This window comes from Cervus canadensis, chromosome 2, assembly GCF_019320065.1.
Source record: "Cervus canadensis isolate Bull #8, Minnesota chromosome 2, ASM1932006v1, whole genome shotgun sequence".
NCBI lineage: Eukaryota > Metazoa > Chordata > Mammalia > Artiodactyla > Cervidae > Cervus > Cervus canadensis.
The window spans coordinates 107,443,390-107,463,507 of NC_057387.1; the positions used below are offsets into that span (position 1 = coordinate 107,443,390).

The following is a 20,118-nucleotide window of genomic DNA, read 5'->3' on the forward strand; positions in this document are numbered from 1 at the left end:
TGACAGTAGCCAGGCAAGAAGTGGTGGTGGTTTGAGATGGGGAAAAATGGACAGACTGGGAATGTTCTGGAGGTGTGCTCAGCCACTCAGCCGTGTCCACCCCATGGACTGTGGCCTGCATCTGTCCATGGAATTCTCCAGGCAAGAATACTGGAGTAGGTAGTCATTCCTTCTCAAGAGGATCTTCCCAATCCAGGAATAGAACCCGGGCCTTCTACATTGCAGGCAGATTCTTTACCATTCTTTGCCACCATTCTTTACCACCAGGGAAACCCAAAAGTGAAAGTGTTAGTCGCTCAGTCCTGTCCAACTCTTTGTGACCCCAAAGATTGTAGCCCACCAGGCTCCTCTGTCCATGGAATTCTCCAGGCAAGAATACTAGAGTGGGTAACCATTCCTTCTCCAGGGGATCTTCCCAACCCAGGGATTGAACCTGGGTCTCCTACATTGCAGGCCAATTCTTCACTGTCTGAGCTACCAGGGAAGCCTGTGATCTACAGGTTCTGGAGGTAGACCTGCCCATACCTACTAATGGATGAGATGGAGAGGGACAAGGGGAGGAAGAACCAACAAGATTCTCTTTAACTAGGTGTGGGAACAAGTGGGCCACTTACTGAATCTGCTAACACTCATATTAGTATTAATAATACTAATTGGGACTTCCCTGATAGCTCAGTTGGTAAAGAATCTGCCTGCAATGCAGGAGACCCTGGTTCGATTCCTGGGTCAGGAAGACCCACTGGAGAAGGGATGGGGTACCCACTCCAGTATTCTTGGGCTTCCCTTGTGGTTTAGCTGGTAAAGAATCTACCTGCAATGTGGGAGACCTGGGTTTTATCCCTGGGTTGGGAAGATTTCCTGGAGAAGGGAAAGGCTACCCACTCCAGTATTCTGGCCTGGAGAATTCCGTGGACTGTATAGTCCATGGGGTCACAAAGAGTCAGACAGGACTGAGCGACTTTCACTTTAATATAATTCTGAGCCATCAAGACCTCACATCCCAGGGAAGCCACACAGTCCTGCAAGTAGATGTGAAGGAAACCAGACGTTCAGACGGAAGGAGACACAGCCTAATAGCAGCAGATTTGGAAGAGTTGGGGCATTCCAGTTGCGGTTAAGACCCATGCCATGGTACATTTACCACTGCTGATAAGGCCAATGGGATTTCTGAGAACGGAACCCCCACGATTTCCCTTGAGTGAGACTTCAGCTCAAGAGGGTAGCTGAACACACACAGGACTGTCTTTTCCCTTCCTAAAGGCAAAACTCAGAGGGACAAAGAAAACAGGAAAGAAAATGACGGCAACACAATTCTGAAAAGCGATGGATCATGATAACTGTGCTATAGGAACCAAAAAAGCTAAATTTTAAATGTATCATAGGAAAAGCTGAGACGCCTGACTCACACCACAGAACCACAAAGGGCAGAGGAACAGATAGTATCAGGGGCGCCTGGAGTGAGGGTGAAGCTGGGGTTATAAACAGCAGGACTGGATAAAAATCTTTTTAAAGACTTAGACCCACCAAATCCCCACCCATTCCACACAGCCAGTGGCTTCCCCTCACACGTTAGGCAGAAGACCTAAAGTTTATTTTCGAGAAGGTAAGGGACTGGGAGGCTGCGGGCACAGTGAAGGCAGAGGAATCTACCAGACACAGAGGACTCGATAACAGGTATTTCTGAATGCCGAGATGCCAGCCTTTATCCTTGCCCAGGTTGGGATGCTGCCAGCCAGGCTCACTACCTGCAGGCAGGAAGATAACCAACCCAGAAACAAAAATCAAAAGATACTGCCATGAAGAGGTTCCCCGTGAGATCACCCCGTGCAGAAGCCTTGCTGGACAGTCCCCCACTGTCACTGTTGGGACCCAAGGACCCCCAGTCATTGGAGGGAAGCCTATAATAGGAGAAGACTCAAGGCAGAAATAAGCAAAAAGACAAACTTGGAGGAAATAAATTATGATGGTTTTAAAGAAACTGGGCCATGAAACCAGAACAGAATGTTATTCAAGGAACATTCAGAGAACAAAATAAAAATGAAGAAAAAGGAGGAGGAGGGAGGGAGCGGAAGGACATTGGTAAGAAGAAATAAAACATTATAGCAGAATTTTTTCCAGAAAGTTTTAAAATAAAAACTCAAAGGAAGGGTGGAAAGATAAAATTGAGGAAAACTCCCAGAAGGTAGAACAAAAGGATAAGGGGAAGAGAAATAGGAGAAAAGAGGTTTTTGAAAATTAGAAGATCAGTCCAGGAGATCCAGTACCAACATAATCAGAGTCAGTAAGAGAAAACAAGGAAACGGTGAGAAATTTCATTAAAGAAACAATTCGAGAAAAGTTCTCAGGACTGAACAACACCAGTTTCCAGACTAAAAACAGCCCACCATATTCCAACATAGCCTGAGGCACATGCAACGTTGAAAAGTCTCCCAACACTGGATTCTAAGAAAAGATCCCAAAAACTTCAAAGCAAAAGATAGATTACAGATTGTGTCATGGGTCCCCAGTGCTTCCCAGGTGGCTCAGTGGTACAGAATCCACCTGCCAATGCAGGAGATGTTAGGAGACTTGGGTTTGAGCCCTGGGTCAGGAAGATCCCCTGGAGAAGGAAATGGCAACCCACTCTAATATTCTTGCCTGGAAAATCCCATGAGCAGAGGAGCCTGGCGGGCTACAGTCCATGGGGTGGCAAAGGAATTGGATGTGGCTTAGTGACTAAACAGCAGCATGGGTCCCCAAGATCATATATAGGTTAACTGAGTCTCCAGGAAAATTCCCAGGACTTAGCATGGAGTCATGTTGCTGTGATTCACTGCAGTTGAAAGGACAGAGTACAGTCAGCAAAAGGAAAAGGTACCTGGGGTGAAGTCCAGGAGAGACCAGGCACAAGCTTCCAGGAGCCCCTCCCCTCGGAGTCACACGGATGAGCAGAATTCCTCCCTCGCTGAGTTGTGACAACACGTGTGAAATGCCATCTACCAGGGGTGCTTGTTAGAGACTCATCATCCCAGGATTTCACTGGGGGCTGGTCACACAGGGGAATAAATAGATGGGGAAACAGTGGAAACAGTGGCAGACTTTATTTTTGGGGGCTCCAGAATCACTGCAGATGGTGACTGCAGTGAAATTAAAAGACGCTTACTCCTTGGAAGGAAAGTTATGACCAACCTAGACAGAATATTAAAAAGCAGAGACAAATCACAGTGAGAACATCACTACTGTAATGCTTGGCTCCTGATGTTTCTTATTTCCTCACTATCAATCTGAGACCAGTAATAAATATGACATGTTACATTGGGGAAAAAAAAAAAAAAGCAGAGACATTATTACTTTGCCAACAAAGGTCCGTCTAGTCAAGGATATGGTTTTTCCAGTAGTCATGTAAGGATGTGAGAGTTGGACTATAAAGAAAGTTGAACACCGAAGAATTTGAACTGTGATGTTGGAGAAGACTCTTGAGAGTCCCTTGGACTGCAAGGAGATCCAACCAGTCCATCCTAAAGGAAATCAGTCCTGAATATTCATTGGAAGGACTGATGTTGAAGCTGAAACTCCAATACTTTGGCCACCTGATGAGAAGAGCTGACTTATTTGAAAAGACCCTGATGCTGGGAAAGATTGAAGGCGGGAGGAGAAGGGGACGACAGAGGATGAGATGGTTGGATGGCATCACCGACATGATGGACATGAGTTTGGGGAAACTCTGTGAGTTGGTGATGGACAGGGAGGCCTGGAGTAGTGCAGTCCATGGGGTCACAAAGAGTCGGACACGACTGGGCGACTGAACTGAACTGAACTGGTCTCCTGGGCTCCTTCACACCTATAGTCGAGACTCTCAGGGGGAAACCCAGTTAGTGTTAGTTGCTCAGTCATGTCCGACTCTTTGTGACCCCATGGACTGTAGCCCAGGAGGACAACTAGTATCAGCATAAACCACAAGCACTGTTCATACAGGTAGCACAGGTGCAGTGAGTTGCTCTTAGTTCCAGGCGTGCTGGATACACTCCCCAAATCCAAGGTCCTAGATGCCAACCAAGGGCCACCTTCAAGCAGACTCTCCCGGGACAGCAGTCAGGCATGCCTGTGAACTCTTCTGCATGTAGGTGAATCGGAATGACATTTTATGTCTCAGTAGCAATGCTGTGAACCAGAAATGATGGAGCAGGGTCTCGAGAGCCCTGAGGAAAATTATTCCCAACTTAGAGCTGTGTCAGGGAAGTGTGAGTATAGCGTTTTCAGACATTCGAAGCCTCCAAAAGTGACTTGCCCCATCCCCTCTTTCTTGGGAAGCTGCTAGAGATGTTGCTCTACCAAAATGAAGGCATAAACTGAGGAAGAGGAAGATGTGGGGTCCAATATGAGTGAGGCAGAGGTGAATGGATTTCCTGGATGATGGAGAGGGCAGGCCCTAAGTCATGGCTCTGCATCAGACCTTGAGGTGACCGGTCGGGAGAGGAGAAGACCCAGAGGCCCTGGGAGAGAAACCCTCAGGGCAATAAAACTGATGAAAGCGCTTGGCCTCATGGAAAAGAGAATTACAGAGGGAGAGAGTTTGGACCAGTGGAAAAATATGGCAATTAACTCCAGGAAAAAAACAGAAAGTTGTGTGGGAAAAAGAAAGCAATCGAGGCTTGTCTGTCAAGAGCATTCCCATAATAACAAACATGGAATGCTTATCCGGCCAAAATGATGATGTAATTATTAGAGGGATGGTGGAGGCACTGAAATTATACACTGGCAGGGGGAGGGGAATGGTGAGGTAGGGAAAGAGGCTGTAAATGTGAAAGAGAGCTAAATCTTCATCCTCTATGGTGGGAAGTCCATATGTAGTAGGAAGTACGTAAGACTGGAACTCCAGGAAGTAGCAATATAAGCGTCTTATTGAAAGACACAAAGTATTAATAAAATTCACAACAAAAAATCCATTCGGGGAATTGAAAGTGAGTGCCTCTAGGGAGCAGGACACTGGAGGGAGGTGAAGTTGGGAAGTACTATTGTTGATAATGATTTGAGCCTCTTTTAATCATTGACAGAAATACAAATATTTAATTTTTCATTTAGATATAAACTGCAAACAAGCACAAGAAGGAAGGGAGGAAGAGAGAGGAAGGAAAGGAGGTAGGAGGACGAGAGAGAGAGAAGGAAGGGCTAGAGGGAGAGAGCTGAAAAGATGGACCGGCACACTGTCTCTGCCTTCGTCGGGCCACCTCTTCCCAGTCCAGGCTCCACCCTTCCCAACCCTGAGCTCCTCCCTGGAAGAGCAGCGAGGAGCAAGAATCTGGGAGACCAGGCACAGATTTGGTGCTTAGCCTGGGTCCAGAAAAGTCAGGACTGCTGAAGTCAGGTGCCAGAGTGCCCTGGAGACTCTGCACATGTTGGAGGATGATGAGAAAAATAAACTTCCATCCCTCTTAAGTCCTGCAGCTCATCAAGTCTCAGAAGTTTCTGAACAAGTTGGTGATCCTGGTGGAAACGGAGAAGGAGAAGACCCTGCGGAAGGAGTACGTTTTTGCTGACTCCAAAGTAAGTGACCACAAAGCCCTAGGACAAACCAGGAGGGGAGTGACGGAGGCACAGTTTCTGAGGCTTGCTGTGTGCCAGGAAGTGGGTACTGGGTACCGTCAGCTCGCTCAGCTCTCACACCCACTTCCCACCTGAAGCCAAGCCCAGAAAGGTGGGGGGATGCATTCCAGGCCAGCTAGTAGCCCCATCCTCTCCCTCTGCCACCACGCCGGCCTATGAAAGAGTGCCTCCTTTATCATCCACGTCTTACCAGCCCTGAGCCCCCTTGGGAGGCTTTGAACTTCCCTGGGATGTGCCCGGAGGCCCTCAGAGACACCCCAGATTTAAATCTGAGTGTCAACCAGCACCCCCTCCATTTCTACACTTGCCCCCAAGCAGAAGTGAGATTCCCTACCAGGTCTGGCTGCTGGAATGAGAGAGGGGTGGGCTGATGGAGAAACCTGGGATCTGGGCGTTGTGGGGGCATCTGTACAGACGGTCTCTGTGACCCGAGCTCCCACCTCACATGTCCCAACCAGGTGCAGAAACCCAGCCTTGCAGCCCTGCTGTTTATCCTGCAGTGTCCGGCTCCACTGAGCCAGGCACGGGGCTCCCAGCACGTCAAGGGTGGCTGACTGTGTCAGCCCCGCGGCGGAGGGACAGGGCTCCTGGCACGGGCCCACGGGGACTGCCCCATCAAGTGCTGGGACCCGGCTCTGTCTACCTGTGTGGCAGGGGTGAGCTGGTAGGAGGGAAGTGGGGGCTCTGGGGGTCCCAGAATTGGCTGAGAGGGTGAAAAGGGCTGGAAGGAGGTTTGAAAAGGGAGGAATGACAGAGAAGGAACTGGGGAGAAACAAGGAAGTGGGGGCCAGACAGGTGGGGGAAGCAACATACTGGGCACATGGGCAGAGGTCCAAAACCCACTTCTGCTCATGGTCATGTGCTCAGAAGATGAGGCACAAGGGTAAACCGAGGCACATAGTTCTGAGCTGCCCGTAGCCAAACGCAGATTTCCCATAAAGACAGCATCACAATTCTCAGTGAGCTGCTTTCTTCAGCGGAAACTTAGATTTGCAATTAAATTAGATTGAATGATAGGAGATTGCCACCTACAGAGGTCTGAGACAGTCAAATGTGGCTAATTTCACATGGTGCAGCCTAAAACTCTGGAGTGCACTTGGTTCCTCTGCCTCTGCTATTGAACTATAAGCCATGAGAGGGCCACATCCACTTTGTGCCCTGCTATGTACCAGAACAACAAAGTGAAGGCTACAGGGAAAGACAGCCTTCATGGGGTCTTTTCTTTCTCATTAGTTTCTTTAGTTTAAATTTTCTTTCATTGCATAAGTAATCTAATTCTTATTGGTAAAAAATAACTGATACAAATAAAAAGTTTAAAATAGAAACACTCATATACATTAGTTATCCTTGGATTCTATCTTTCAGGATGGTTTTTGTTTGTTTTTTTCAATACAAACGCAGTGGTGCTGTTCGTAGCTTTCATCAATTGGCTTTTCATGCTAAACAATGTATCTTGACCATCTACCCTTGTTGATGAAGTGTTTTTGCACCCACATTTTTTAAATCTATGGTCTTCTAGCCTATGGATGACCCATGAGACAGTAATTTACCTCCTAAGGCTGGACAGGAAGGCCTCTAGGATTTTCTATGTTGAAACACATGCAGCAGCACCCACGAGGTGGTCGGGTCTTCGCAGCTTCCCTGGTTCTTTCCTTAGTCGGGTCTTGCAGAGGAAGGGTGGGGTCAGAGAGAAGCCGCTCTCTTAAGACCTCGGGCACGTATTTCCAGATGGCTCTGCTGGAAGTCGGCACTGATCCGCGCTCCCCCCAGTTTTCTCGAAGCTGACCAGTCCTTTGAAAGTGTCATGTGCAGGGAGGCGGAGGCCTTTCTGAGTCTGTCTGCCCTTCAATTCCTAGAAGAGGGAAGGCTTCTGCCAGCTCCTCCAGCAGATGAAGAACAAGCACTCGGAGCAGCCGGAGCCCGACATGATCACCATCTTCATTGGCACCTGGAACATGGGTGGGTCTGCCTGCCGCCCTGCCTCCTGGCTCTGCCCCCAGGCTCTGCTTTGCTGCCTTGGGCATCCTCGTCTGTCCGCCCCACCCCCAGCCCCTAGATGCGGGTACCCATCCTGAGACCAGGGGCAAAAGAAAGGGGCGCTGGGATTCTCAGCTGCCGAGTGCAGCTGAAAGCGGTTACGTAGTTGTCAGAAATGGAAAGTTTTAGGTAAAGAGTGTGAATATATAGGTGAAGGGGCCCTTGGGCACCTGCCAGCCTTGGGCAGCTCACCAAGGGGCTTTAGGCCTGGAAGAAGAAACCTCCTCTTTGATTTGGGCTGCCAGATTTATTGAGCGAGAAAGAGAAAAAAAGATGATGCCCAGCTGACTTTGAATTTCCTGTAAACAACAAATTATTTTTTAGTATAAGAATTTAGCTAGAAATACATACCTGTGTGTGCTCAATTGCTCAGTCTGTTCGACTCTTTTGCTGCCCCATGGACTGTAGCTGACCAGGCTCTTCTGTCGGGATTTTCCAGGCAAGAATACTGGAGTGGGTTGCCATTTCCTACTCCAGCAATCTTCTCGACCCAGGGATTGAACCCATGTCTCCTGGCAGGCAGATTCTTTACCACTGAACCACCTGGGAAGCAGAAATACATACTAAATATATATTATGCTATATATATTTATATATTAATATATTCCAAATATAATATCCTAAGTACATTAATATACTATGTTATACTGAATATAATTACTCTAAATAATTATTTAGTATAACAGTTCAGTTAGCAGTGCAAATATACACCAAATATCCATTGTACTAAACATACATAGTATATACTCAGGTGCTAATACACATTTTTATACTAATATGAATTATAGAAAGTTATTACTTAGTTTAAATATTCAGTTAGAAATTTTTAAAAATTAAGTAGATACAGAAGTTCCAGTCAATTTAAATTTTAGATAGTTACTACACGGGACATACTTGTTCTAAAAGCTATCCATTGTTTATCTGAAATTTGAATTTAATTGGGTGTGTCTCCCCCACTGTGGTCTGGAGCAGAATCAGGGCCACCCCGCTCCCTATGCAGTAGACCAGTCGCCTGGGAGGAAGTGGCTGAGCAGCAGGAGTGAGAATCTGAATGAAAAAGCTACATGGGACCCCTGGCCCGTCACTGGGTGGAAGATGGGCTGGACTCAGGGAACTCAGAAGAGCTGCCCCCGTCCTTGCACTAGCCTCAGCCTCCCCAGGTCTTCAGGCCCAGAAACCCGAAGAAGGTTCAGCCGCGCTGAAGTATTGGGTTGGTCAAAACTCTCATTTGGGTTTTACCGGAACAAACTTTTTGGTCAACCCATCAGAATGCTGGCCTAGTTCCTGTGTCCCTCACTCCCTGTCAGTTGTTTCTTACTGGCCACCTGAGTCCCTCAGCTCTCACACCTGGGGTTTCATGCACACGGGCGCCCAGCCCTTTCCCCTGTTTCCTTCTGCAAGCATGGAAGTCTTTGATTTGGCGGTGCACCATCCAGGTGAAGAGCTGCAGGCATGCCCTTCACACACCGTGGAAGGAGCTGACTGGGGCAGCGTGGGAGGGTCTCCCCGGGCAGAGACCACCAGGCCCCAGGGCTTATGTTCCCACCCTGAGCCACAGCGGGAGCAAAGGTCAGGTCACTCCAGTTCTTGGCTTCTTGGCAGTTGTGAGCCAGGATGGTTATCTCTCTGGGGGGAAAAAAAGTTGACTCAACCTCCAAGAAGATTTTGGGGGAAATAAATCTTTATCATTGTTTCTTTATTGAGCTGTTTCGGCTCAGTTTTTGCAATGACAGTGGACATGGCTGGGGCGTAGGGGTCCAGGCTCTTCAATTCCTCTGGCTGACTCCTGCATGGCCTCTCTCGGTCTTCGGCTGAGAGCTCTCTTGTGCAATGAGGGCGTTGCTGTCTCCTAACTGTGGGTTAGAAGGCTCCATCCTAAACCTGTCAACTGACAGCGATGTCTCAATGGAGACAATGGAGAGTAATCTCAAGGCCTGTGTCCCAGTGACCACTATAACCCCAAAGACTAGGACAGTGGCTGACGTCTGTGCTATGAGTTCAAGTTGCTACATGGAATCTTTGGGTGTTTCTAGCCTTTGAAGCTTAATGTTGTCTTTACAAAGCAGTGTAACATCCTGGGACACGATAGTACATAGCTCTGTATCAAAGGTATTTCATTGGGTGGCCTGACGGGTTTTCAGTGACTATGTGACCCCCCTGCCCCCTCCCCATGTTTCCCCCACGTCTGTTCTGACTTCTCCTGATGTACCTTTGACTCACTCGGTGTTGGGTTTTGCTGTTGAAGGTAACGCCCCCCCTCCCAAGAAGATCACGTCCTGGTTTCTCTCCAAGGGGCAGGGAAAGACACGGGACGACTCAGCTGATTACATCCCCCATGACATCTACGTGATCGGGACCCAGGAGGACCCCCTGGGAGAGAAGGAGTGGCTGGAGATACTCAAACACTCCCTGCAAGAGATCACCAGCATGACCTTTAAAACAGTGAGCAGTGGCCACGGCCCTGGGTGGGACGCCAGGGCAGTGGGCTTGGCAAGTCGGGAGCATCTCGGGGGCAAGAGTGTGCTCAGTGGTCCCCCTGCCATCCAGGGCCAGAGAGGGTCACCTGTATCCAATAATTAATGGTGTCCCTGGGCATTGCTGATCACTGGGGTCATCCCTCTCCCTTGCTCAAGCTTGTAGGTAACCTTTACTTCCTTGAAATCTCGTCAGTGCTGGCCCTATCTTTAAGACATTTTGCATCATTTGTGAAGCATCCTTAGGGGTCCCCTAAAGTGTAGGAATGACCAGCAGGCTGCCCAACACCTGAGGGTGAGGGCTGGGTGTGCAACTCTTGGTCTGGGGTCAAGCACTGAGTCCTGGCCCAGAGTCACAGCACTGTCCTCCCCGCCAGATCGCCATCCACACCCTCTGGAACATCCGCATCGTGGTGCTGGCCAAGCCGGAGCACGAGAACCGGATCAGCCACATCTGCACCGACAACGTGAAGACGGGCATCGCCAACACACTGGGTGAGCCAGGGCGGGAGTGAGCGCGCTTCTGCCACACGTGTGTGTCCATCCTGTCTGGGATGGGTGGCACTCCCGGCCTCCAGTGCTCTGGATGGTCCTCCCAGGCCGCGTGCATGCGGGGTCTACCCCAGTGCTTCTGAGGATCTGGCAGAACACGGTTCTGACTCAGCACCTCTCAGGAGGAGCCTGACACTCCTGTGTTTCCGATGATCTCACAGTGGTGTCAGCGCTGCTGGCCCACGGGCCCCACCTTGAGTGTCAGGGATCAAGGATGGTTCAACAGCCGTGCTCTGAAGGGTCGGGTAGTAAATATGTTAGACTTTTCAGTCCATGTGCAACTTCTCAGCCCTGCTGCCATCACACGAGAGCAATTGTAGACAGCAAGAACTTGGAAGAGCATGGCCATGTTCTAGAAAACTGTATCTACAAACAAGGCGGGGGCTTGATTCAGCCACAGGTTCTAGGTTGTGACCCCTGGTCTAGATCTAGACAGACTCAGGTGGAGGTGGAAACGCTGGTATCAGTAGGACCAGTAGGATCAGTCAGGCTGCTTCAGAGAACTGACACGAGTGCGGAAGGCTGCATATGTATGTGTGTGTGAGTGTGTGTGTGTCTGAGTCTGTGTGTGTGTAAGAGAGTATGTGGAGTCTGAATGTGAATGTGTGTGTGAGTTTTCTGTGTCTTTTCAGTCTGTCCGTGAGTGTGTATTTGTGAATTTGTCAGTCAGTGAGTGAGTGAGTGTGTGTGTGAGTCTGTCTGTGTCAGTGTGTCTGTCAGTCTGTGTGTGTGTGTCAGTCTGTGTGCGAATATGAATCTGTCCCTCTGTGTGTATGAATGTGAGTCTGTCAGTCTGTGAGTGTGAGTCAGCCTGTGTGTGTGCATTAGTCTGTGGGTGAATATGACTCTGTCAGTATGTGTGTATGAGTGTGTCTGTGAGTGTGAATCTGTGAGTGTGTGTGTGTCTGTCAGTCTGTGTGTGTGAGTCTGTCTGTGTGTGTGCATCAGTCTGTGGGAGAATATGACTCTGTCGATCTGTGTGTGTGAGTGTGAGTCTGTCAGTCTGTGTGTGAGTCTGTCAGTCTGTATGAGTCTGTCTGTGTATGCATCAGTCTATGGGTGAATAGGACTGTCAGTCTGTGTGTGTGAGTGTGAGTCTGTCAGTCTGTGTGTGAGTCTGTCTGTGTGTATGCGTCAGTCTGGGTGAATATGGCTGTCAGTCTGCGTGTGAGTCTATCTGTGTGTGTGCGTCAGTCTGTGGGTGAATATGGCTGCAGTCTGTGCGTGTGAGTCTATCTGTGTGTATGCGTCAGTCTGTGGGTGAATATGGCTGTCAGTCTGTGCGTGTGAGTCTGTCAGTCTGTGTATGTGAGTCTATCTGTGTGTATGCGTCAGTCTGTGGGTGAATATGGCTGTCAGTCTGTGTGTGTGAGTGTGTCAGTCTGTGTGTGTGCGTCAGTCTGTGGGTGAATATGGCTGTCAGTCTGTGCGTGTGAGTCTGTCAGTCTGTGTATGTGAATGTGAGTCTGTCAGCCTGTGAGGTTGAGTCTGTCAGTCTGTGAACGTAAGTCTGTCAGTCTGAACGTGAGTCTGTCAGTCTGTGTGTGTGTCTGTGAGTGAGCCTGTCAGCCTGTGTGTGTGAGTGTGAGCCTGTCAGTCTGTGTGTGAGTGGCGGGGAGTGCATGGGGGCAGGTGCACCCACACGGGGGCTGTGGGTGGCAGTGAGGGTGAGGCCAGCGATTTCTGGTGCTTGGCGTCAGGGACAGGACAGAGCCCCAGAGGTGACAGGAAATAGAACTGCCGCCACTGAACGTGAAAATCTCCCTCAGCCTTTCTGCTGACAAACCGCAAGCTGCCCGCGACCACACCCACTTGTCCGCCTTCCTTCCTGTGGCAGCAGCTGCCCTGCCCTGCCGCCCACGCCCTCTGCTGCCCAGGAACCTGCTTCTAGCCCTCGAGCCCCTCTGCGGGGCTGCCCACCCCCTCCACCAGCCGCTGGCCACAGCCTGCTCAGACCTCCCATCACAAGACAGGACCACCCTCAGCGGGACGGAGCTGACTGTGCCCCCAGCCCCACCCAGCACGGTGCTGGGCCCCCAGGCTCCTGTCTGCCGCACACAGGGGTGCTCCCACAGCTGGGCAGACAGACTGCCAGCGGGTTGGTGGGGAGTGAGCATGCCGGCAAAGAGACATGGCAGGGGGTGGGGGGCTCCAGGGGCTACTTGAGGTGGATGGGGGTCTAGGGGCCTCTCTGAAAAGTCAGAGAGCTGAGGAAGTGTCCTTGTAAGGGAGAAGCATTCCATGCGGCAGGAGCAGCAAAGCAAAGGCCTTGTGGTCACTGGGCTCAGCCTTCCAGGGTGACGGGACAAGGCCAGAGAGGGGGCCAGCAGGCCCGGGCAGTCTTGAGTTTCATGGTTCTCAGAGGGCAGCTTGGAGGCAGGGGATTTCCCATGCGCCAGTCTCTGCTTCCCTCCCCTCCTCTTCTCCTCTGGGGCCAATCTACCCCCATTTCCCTCCCCTGAAATGGCTCCCAGCCATGGTTAGCACAGGGCAGGAGTTCAGTGGGTGCTGGCTGATGGGTGGAAGAGCTGAGACCTCCTAGAGGGTGGACCCGGGGCAAGGCTGTGTGTCATTTAATACAAACACCCTTTGGGGGCAGGGACTATCGTGAGCCCCACTCACAGACAGGGCTCTGGAGGCTACAGTGATGTTCCCAAACCTGCCCAAGGCCCTGTGACAGGGAAATGGTGGGCAAGGACTTAAACCTAGGCCCCAGGCTGGGGAGAAATCTGACAGGAGGGGCCTCCTGGGGGCAGGGGAATCATCGCCAGGGCAGAGGGGAGAGAGCCGTGGGTTAGGAGGCCCAGCCTGGCTTGCCCCCAGGGCCCTCTCATTGTCCAGCCCAGACAGAATGTTAACCAGCTGGGTGGTTTTACATTTTGAGTACTAAATTAAAGGAAAAGGAAACAAGGAAAGTCAATCTTAACAATATAACATATACAAAAATCATATCAATATATCATATCATGAAAGTGAAAGTCGACCCCATGGACTGTAGCCCGACAAGCTCCTCTGTCCATGGAATTCTCCAGGCAAGAATACTGGAGTGGGTTGCCATGCACTTCTCTAGGGGATCTTCCTGACCCAGGGATTGAACCTGGGTCTCCTGCATTGCAGGCAGATTCTCTACCGTCTGAGCCACCAGGGCTCATATATTAAAAATATTACCATTTCAATGAATATTCAGTTTAAAGGTTTATTAAATATTTTACAGTCCATTCTTCTACTGAGGCTTAAAATTCTGTTGTGTCTCATACTCACAGCCCATCTCAGTCAAGACCAACACATCTCACAGCTGCCATGATGGGCAGAGAAGGTTCCCAGACTTTAGCATGTGTCAGAACCACCTAGAGCAGGGCTGGCAGACTTGTTCTCTAAAAGGCTCAGTTCAGTTCAGTTCAGTTCAGTCGCTCAGTCGTGTCCTACTCTTTGCGACCCCATGAATCACAGCACGCCAGGCCTCCCTGTCCATCACCAACTCCCAGAGTTTACTCAAACTCATGTCCATCGAGTCAGTGATGCCATCCAGCCATCTCATCCTCTGTCATCCCCTTCTCCTCCTGCCCCCAATCCCTCCCAGCATCAGGGTCTTTTCCAATGAGTTAACTCTTTGCATGAGGTGGCCAAAGTACTGAAGTTTCAGCTTCAGCATCAGTCCTTCCAATGAACACCCAGGACGGATCTCCTTTAGGATGGACTGGTTGGATCTTCTTGCAGTCCAAGGGACTCTCAAGAGTCTTCTCCAACACCACAGTTCAAAAACATCAATTTTTCCACGCTCAGCTTTCTTCACAGTCTAAAAGGCTAAATAGTAAATATTTCAGACTCTGCAGGTCATGCTGTCTGTGTCATAACTACTGGACTCTATCTAACAGCATAGCTGTGTTCCAATAAAATGTTGTTTATAGACTCTGAATTTTATATCATTTTAATGTCATATCAATTTAATCAAAATATTCTTCTTTTGATTTTCCCCCAACTATTTAAAAATGCAAAAACCGTCCTTAGCTGGTGGAGGGACAGTGTTGGCCTAACTCCTGACCAAAAGGACTTGTTAGACAGGTATTACTGGCTCCCACTCTCTAAGTGAGTGGACCCTGGGAGCAAACCCTGGGAGATGGTGATGGACAGGGAAGCCTGCAGTGCTGCAGTCCATGGGGTCGCCCAGAGTTGGACATGACTTGGTGACTAAACAACAACAAACATGTAATATATTTAGGGCTTCCCTAGTGGCTCAGTGGTAAAGAATCCACCTGCCAATGCAAGACATGCAGGTTTGATCCCTGAGTCGGGAAGATCCACTGGAGAAGGAAATGGCAATCCATTCTGATATTCTTGCCTGGGAAAGCCCATGGACAGAGGAGCCTGAAGGGCTATAGCCCAGCCCATGGGGTCGCAAGAGTCAGAAACGACTTTGCAACTGAACAACAACTCCCGAAGCTCTGATTCAGCAGATCTAGGGCAGGGCCTGCGACGTGCACTTGCAACAAGTTCCCAGGTGGTGCTGCTGCTGGTGCTCGGGGGAACGCACTCAGAACCCCAGGTCTCAGTGCAGGTTTTAGCCCCTCCAGGAGGCTGGGGTTTGCTGGTGCAAGGTCAGCCCCACCCCAACCGCCGGCTCCTCCTCCTACCTCTTCTTCTCAAGGTTTTGGAGTATTTCTGATGGCCCTGCTTGGGCCTGTGGGGAAACTCACACACACACACACACACACACACACACACACACACACACACACACACACACACACACACACACACACACACACACACACACACACACACACACACACCTGCTTAGAGGGCGATGCCAGGATGACTTACACCAGCAGCTTCCTCCCTTGGACCTGCCGAGAACCCCAAGGCTGCCGGTTGTTCACCCCGTTTTCTTGTTGTCCTGGAGGAATCTTACCCCCGACCCCAGTTCCTATCCCCTGCCATATCTCACCCTAGATGAAGCTGCTCTTTTTTCTTGGCCTCCACTTTTTCCCACGGCTGCTCTCTCCTGATGAGTGGCGTGGCTTCACCCTGATTTCCCACCACTTGGCAGCTTTGCCTGTCGGTTGTTCTGACTTCTCCCTTCTCCCCTCCCTTTAGGGAACAAGGGAGCCGTGGGGGTGTCGTTCATGTTCAATGGAACCTCCTTGGGATTTGTTAACAGCCACCTGACTTCAGGAAGCGAAAAGAAACTCAGGTAATGGAGCTCACTCCCCGAGAGCAGCTATTGGGGTTATTTGCCCAGACAGACCTCAATGCCTAGACCCCGTAAGCCCTCGGCCGAGTCCTGTCCTGTTGGCCTCTAAGGGCTTTTCCTGTGGTCTCATCAAAGGCACCTGCGGCACAGGGGTGTGGGTGAATCTTGCCTAGGGGACAGAGCAGACACTTCCTTATGTCACTAACCAGAGACGTCCAAACACCACTCCGCTTCTCAAGAGGAAAGCCTCCTCGGGGCACTGTCACAGGTGAAAGCCCGAATTGCCTATGGTGGCCCAGTCATGCAGAGTCATCGAGAAGGTTGATGACTCTGAGTCCCTGCAGAGCGGATGCTCCCAGGGCCCTGCCCTGCATTCCCAGTTCAGCCCAGGGACCACATCAGATTGGTAGTTGCAGGAAACTGAAGTCTCACTTCCCCACATGTCTCGCTCTGACTTCCTGGCCCGTGGTGTAGGGAACCCACAATCCTGTGCTAAGCTGGCTGCTTTTTTGTTTCACTAGGCGAAACCAAAACTACATGAATATTCTCCGGTTTCTGGCCCTGGGAGACAAGAAGCTGAGCTCCTTTAACATCACTCACCGCTTCACCCACCTCTTCTGGCTCGGGGATCTCAACTACCGCGTGGAGCTGCCCACCTGGGTGAGGGGCTGCCTGCCCAGGGCCGGGGCTGCACGGGACAGAGGCTCCCTTGAGCTGGCTCAGGGTGGAGGGTCGTGCGGACACACAGACTGAGCTGGGCCAGAGTGGCCACTCCTCTGGGACTCGACACTGTTCCAACTATGGAGCCAGTGCCTTTCTTCCCCATTGGCCTCTGCTCAACCCGGGCTTCCCTGATAGCTCAGCTGATAAAGAATCCGCCTGCAATGCAGGAGACCCCAGTTTGATTCCTGGGCCGGGAAGATCTACTGGAGAAGGGATAGGCTACCAACTCCAGTATTCTTGGTCTTCACTGGTGGCTCAACTGGTAAAGAATCTGCCTGCAATGCGGGAGACATGGGTTTGATCCCTGGGTTGGGAAGATCCCCTGGAGAAGGGAATGGCTGCCCACTCCAGTATTCTGACCTGGAGAATTCCATGGACTGTAAAGTCCATGGGGTTGCAAAGAGCCGGACACGACTGAGCGACTTTCACTTTCTGCTCACACCTACTTCCCACACTCCTGTTCTGGCCACCCCTCCCTACCACCTCTCTGCCACTCCAGTGCCCTAGCTGACCAGCAGCAGCCTCTCAACTCACCGGTCCCAAATCCCGAGGAAAGGCTGAAGTCTATGGGGACCAGCTCAATTTTCTCCCCACATCATGGGTCACCAGGCAGCCTGAGGAAGACATTCCTGAAGCTGGACGCCCATCCAACGAGCAGCAGTCAGCAGGGGCCCCCTGGCACAGACGGCCTTGCTTCCTTGGGGAAGGCAAAGGATTCCCTGGGAAGGGGTGGACTGGCGTGGCCCCTGGACATGATAAGAACGAGATGCGGTCACTTTTGTGCTCCTGAAAGAGGGGGCAGGGGCCAGGCCTGGGAGCAGAACCACGCCTGTCTGCTCCCTGTGTAACAGGGGTCCTTTGCGCTGGTGTCTGTGCAGGGGGAGGGGACGGTGGAGACAGACCTGATTTTACAGTTGAGAGCACAAGCAGCCTGAGAGGATGGCCTTGGGTTGGCCACAGATCTCTGACAGTGGGATTGAACCTGGGCCTTGGGGCTCTGCTCCCGGATGCTTTCCCAGGCATTCCACATCCCGCACCTTCTGGGCCTCCCACTACCACAGCGGCTCTTGGCCCATCTGTGCCCTCCTCACCCTCCCCAACCCCTCAGTCCATCCCAAGATGCTTCTAGAGAATTCCTCCTCTCCCCCCTGACTGAGCAGGCAGAGGGGATGGGGTAGACAGGGGCCACATAGATCCTGACCCTTCCCAACTAGGGGCCATCCCAACCATTCACTCCCCAGAGGGTCGGCCCAGTGCATCTGCCAGAGTGGATGTATCATAAGTCCTGGGAGAGAGGACAGCTGGATCCCGAGGCTAGCACAGCCCACCAATGTCATGGCGACTCTCGGAGTCTGAGACCAGATCACAGAGGCCTGGTGCCCACAGATTTAGGGACTTGGGTCTCAGATCCTTTCATAGCCTTATGAACAAGCTGTCTCACAGACACAATGAGAGAGCAAGGGAGACATACCTACCAAGGAAGTCTTATAAAAAGGATGCTAGAAGTCCATGTGCAAAAATAGTGTCCCTCTGCAAATTTAGAACAGGCAGAAACTTCTGTTATTGAGTTGATATTTCACTACACTTGCAAGGTTTTCCTTATTAAATGGTTGAGTGTAAATAAGCACCAACTTGACATCTCTAGAACAGGGTCTGGAGGAACTTCGGGGGCTTGGAGTCCCGGTGTGACAGGCAGGCAGGTAGGTGATATGCCCCTTGTCATGTGGTGAAGGGCTCGTCTCACCAGTGGCCCGGCCATGTCTTTGCTCCAGGAGGCAGAAACCATCATTCAGAAGATCAAGCAGCAGCAGTATGCAGACCTCCTGTCCCACGACCAGCTTCTCATGGAGAGGAAGGAGCAGAAGGTTTTCCTGCACTTTGGTGAGAACCACCGTCGTTTCTCTCGTGGGCCCCCTCCCTCCATCATCCTGTCTCCCTTTTCCCCAAACATCCTCACTGGGTGGGGGAGAGTGATACCTGGAAAAGAGAGAAACTTGCCCAGATGTGAAACATGGGAAGTCAAAACTGAAACCACCGTTTTGTTTGATTTCAGAGGAGGAAGAAATCACATTCGCACCCACCTATCGTTTTGAAAGAATGACTCGGGACAAATACGCCTACACTAAGCAGAAAGCCACAGGGGTGAGTCCTTTCCTGTCCTCCGTCTCCACCTGCCTTGCACATCTCAGCCCTCCTTTGTCCATTCCCATAACGGCGAATAGGAAATGAAGAGAACCCTCATCCACTAGGTAACAAAAAAGAAATGGCATTAGAAATGCTATGTTGATCGTGTCACAGAGAAAACCCTCACCTAGGGAGAGGCTGGGCAAGCAGACATGGCCCCTGTGAGGAGCTGGCTCATGATGCTTCTGTTCACGTGTGTGCATGCATGTGTGTGTGTGTGCACGTGCAGGTGCCTGTGTGTGTGCATGTGACTGTACACCACGTCTTCTTTATCCGTCCATCTGTTGATGGACATTTGGGTTGTTTCCACATCTTGGCTCCTGTAAGTTGTGCTGCAGTGAACATTGAAAGGCATGTAACTTTTCAAATTAGAATTTTCTCCAGATATATGCCCAGGAGTGGGATTGCAGAATGATATGGCAGCTCTATATTTAGTTTTTTTAAGGAAACTCCCTACTGTTCTCCATAGTGGTTGCACCAATTTACATTCCCACCAAGAGTGTAGGAGGATTCCTTTTTCTCCACAGTCTCTCCAGCATTTATTTGTAGACTTTTAAAAATAAAGATGGCCATTCTGACCAGTGTGAGGTGATACCTCGTTGTAGTTTTGGTTTGTGTTTTTCTAATAATTAGCGATATTGAGTATCTTTTCATGTACCTGTTGGGCATTTATATATCTTCTTTGGAGAAGTGTTTGTTTAGGTCTTCTCGTTTTTTGATTGGGTTATTTGGGTTTTTTTATATTAAGCTGTATGAGCTGTTTGTATATTTTCTGTCTCTTTTTAAAGTCCTATAAATATATTTTCTAATCTGCCAAGTGAATCATCATTATACTAGCTTCTTTGCTTCAGGACTTATCAGTGCCTTTACAGGTTTATGAGCACAGGGTTCTCTATGGGAAAATTCATGTGCCAAATTCAGGTGGTCATGAAATATCAGTTAATATCTTATGAGACCACTTGTGTTCCATGGAACAGTGAGGAAACTGTTATAAAGCACTCATTCATTCTTGTGTAACAGGTATTTACCGATGACCTGTGATGGGTTAGGCACTGTCCTAGGTGGTGGGAGATCAAAGATGAGTTAGATGTCTGCCCTCAAAGAGTTTATAGTAGGAAAGACAAGATAAAGACACAACTAATCAGAAAGTGAAAGTGTTAGTCACTCAGTCATGTCTGACTCTTTCTGATCCCATGGACTGTAGCCTGGCAGACTCCTCTGTCCATGGGCTTTTCCAGTCAAGAATACTGGAGTGGGAAAAAAAAGAAAAAAAAAATACTGGAGTGGGTAGCCATTCCTTTTTCCAGGGTATCTTCCTTCTTGCACTGCAGGCAGATTCTTTACCATCTGAGCCACCAGGGAAGCCCTAACCAG

The 20,118-nt window shown here is 50.2% G+C and overlaps 1 protein-coding gene across 1 annotated transcript in view; it reads left to right on the forward strand.

Annotated features, from left to right (window-relative positions):
* The window catches only part of INPP5D (inositol polyphosphate-5-phosphatase D), a 148,835-nt gene that overhangs the window by 99,422 nt on the left and 29,295 nt on the right, over positions 1 to 20,118 (forward strand). The window contains exons 10-17 of the mRNA XM_043462016.1: positions 5,417 to 5,523; positions 7,440 to 7,542; positions 9,866 to 10,062; positions 10,472 to 10,589; positions 15,741 to 15,837; positions 16,359 to 16,497; positions 18,333 to 18,441; positions 18,614 to 18,702. Coding sequence (XP_043317951.1) covers positions 5,417 to 5,523; positions 7,440 to 7,542; positions 9,866 to 10,062; positions 10,472 to 10,589; positions 15,741 to 15,837; positions 16,359 to 16,497; positions 18,333 to 18,441; positions 18,614 to 18,702 — 959 coding nt within the window. The remainder of the gene's footprint in view (positions 1 to 5,416; positions 5,524 to 7,439; positions 7,543 to 9,865; positions 10,063 to 10,471; positions 10,590 to 15,740; positions 15,838 to 16,358; positions 16,498 to 18,332; positions 18,442 to 18,613; positions 18,703 to 20,118) is intronic.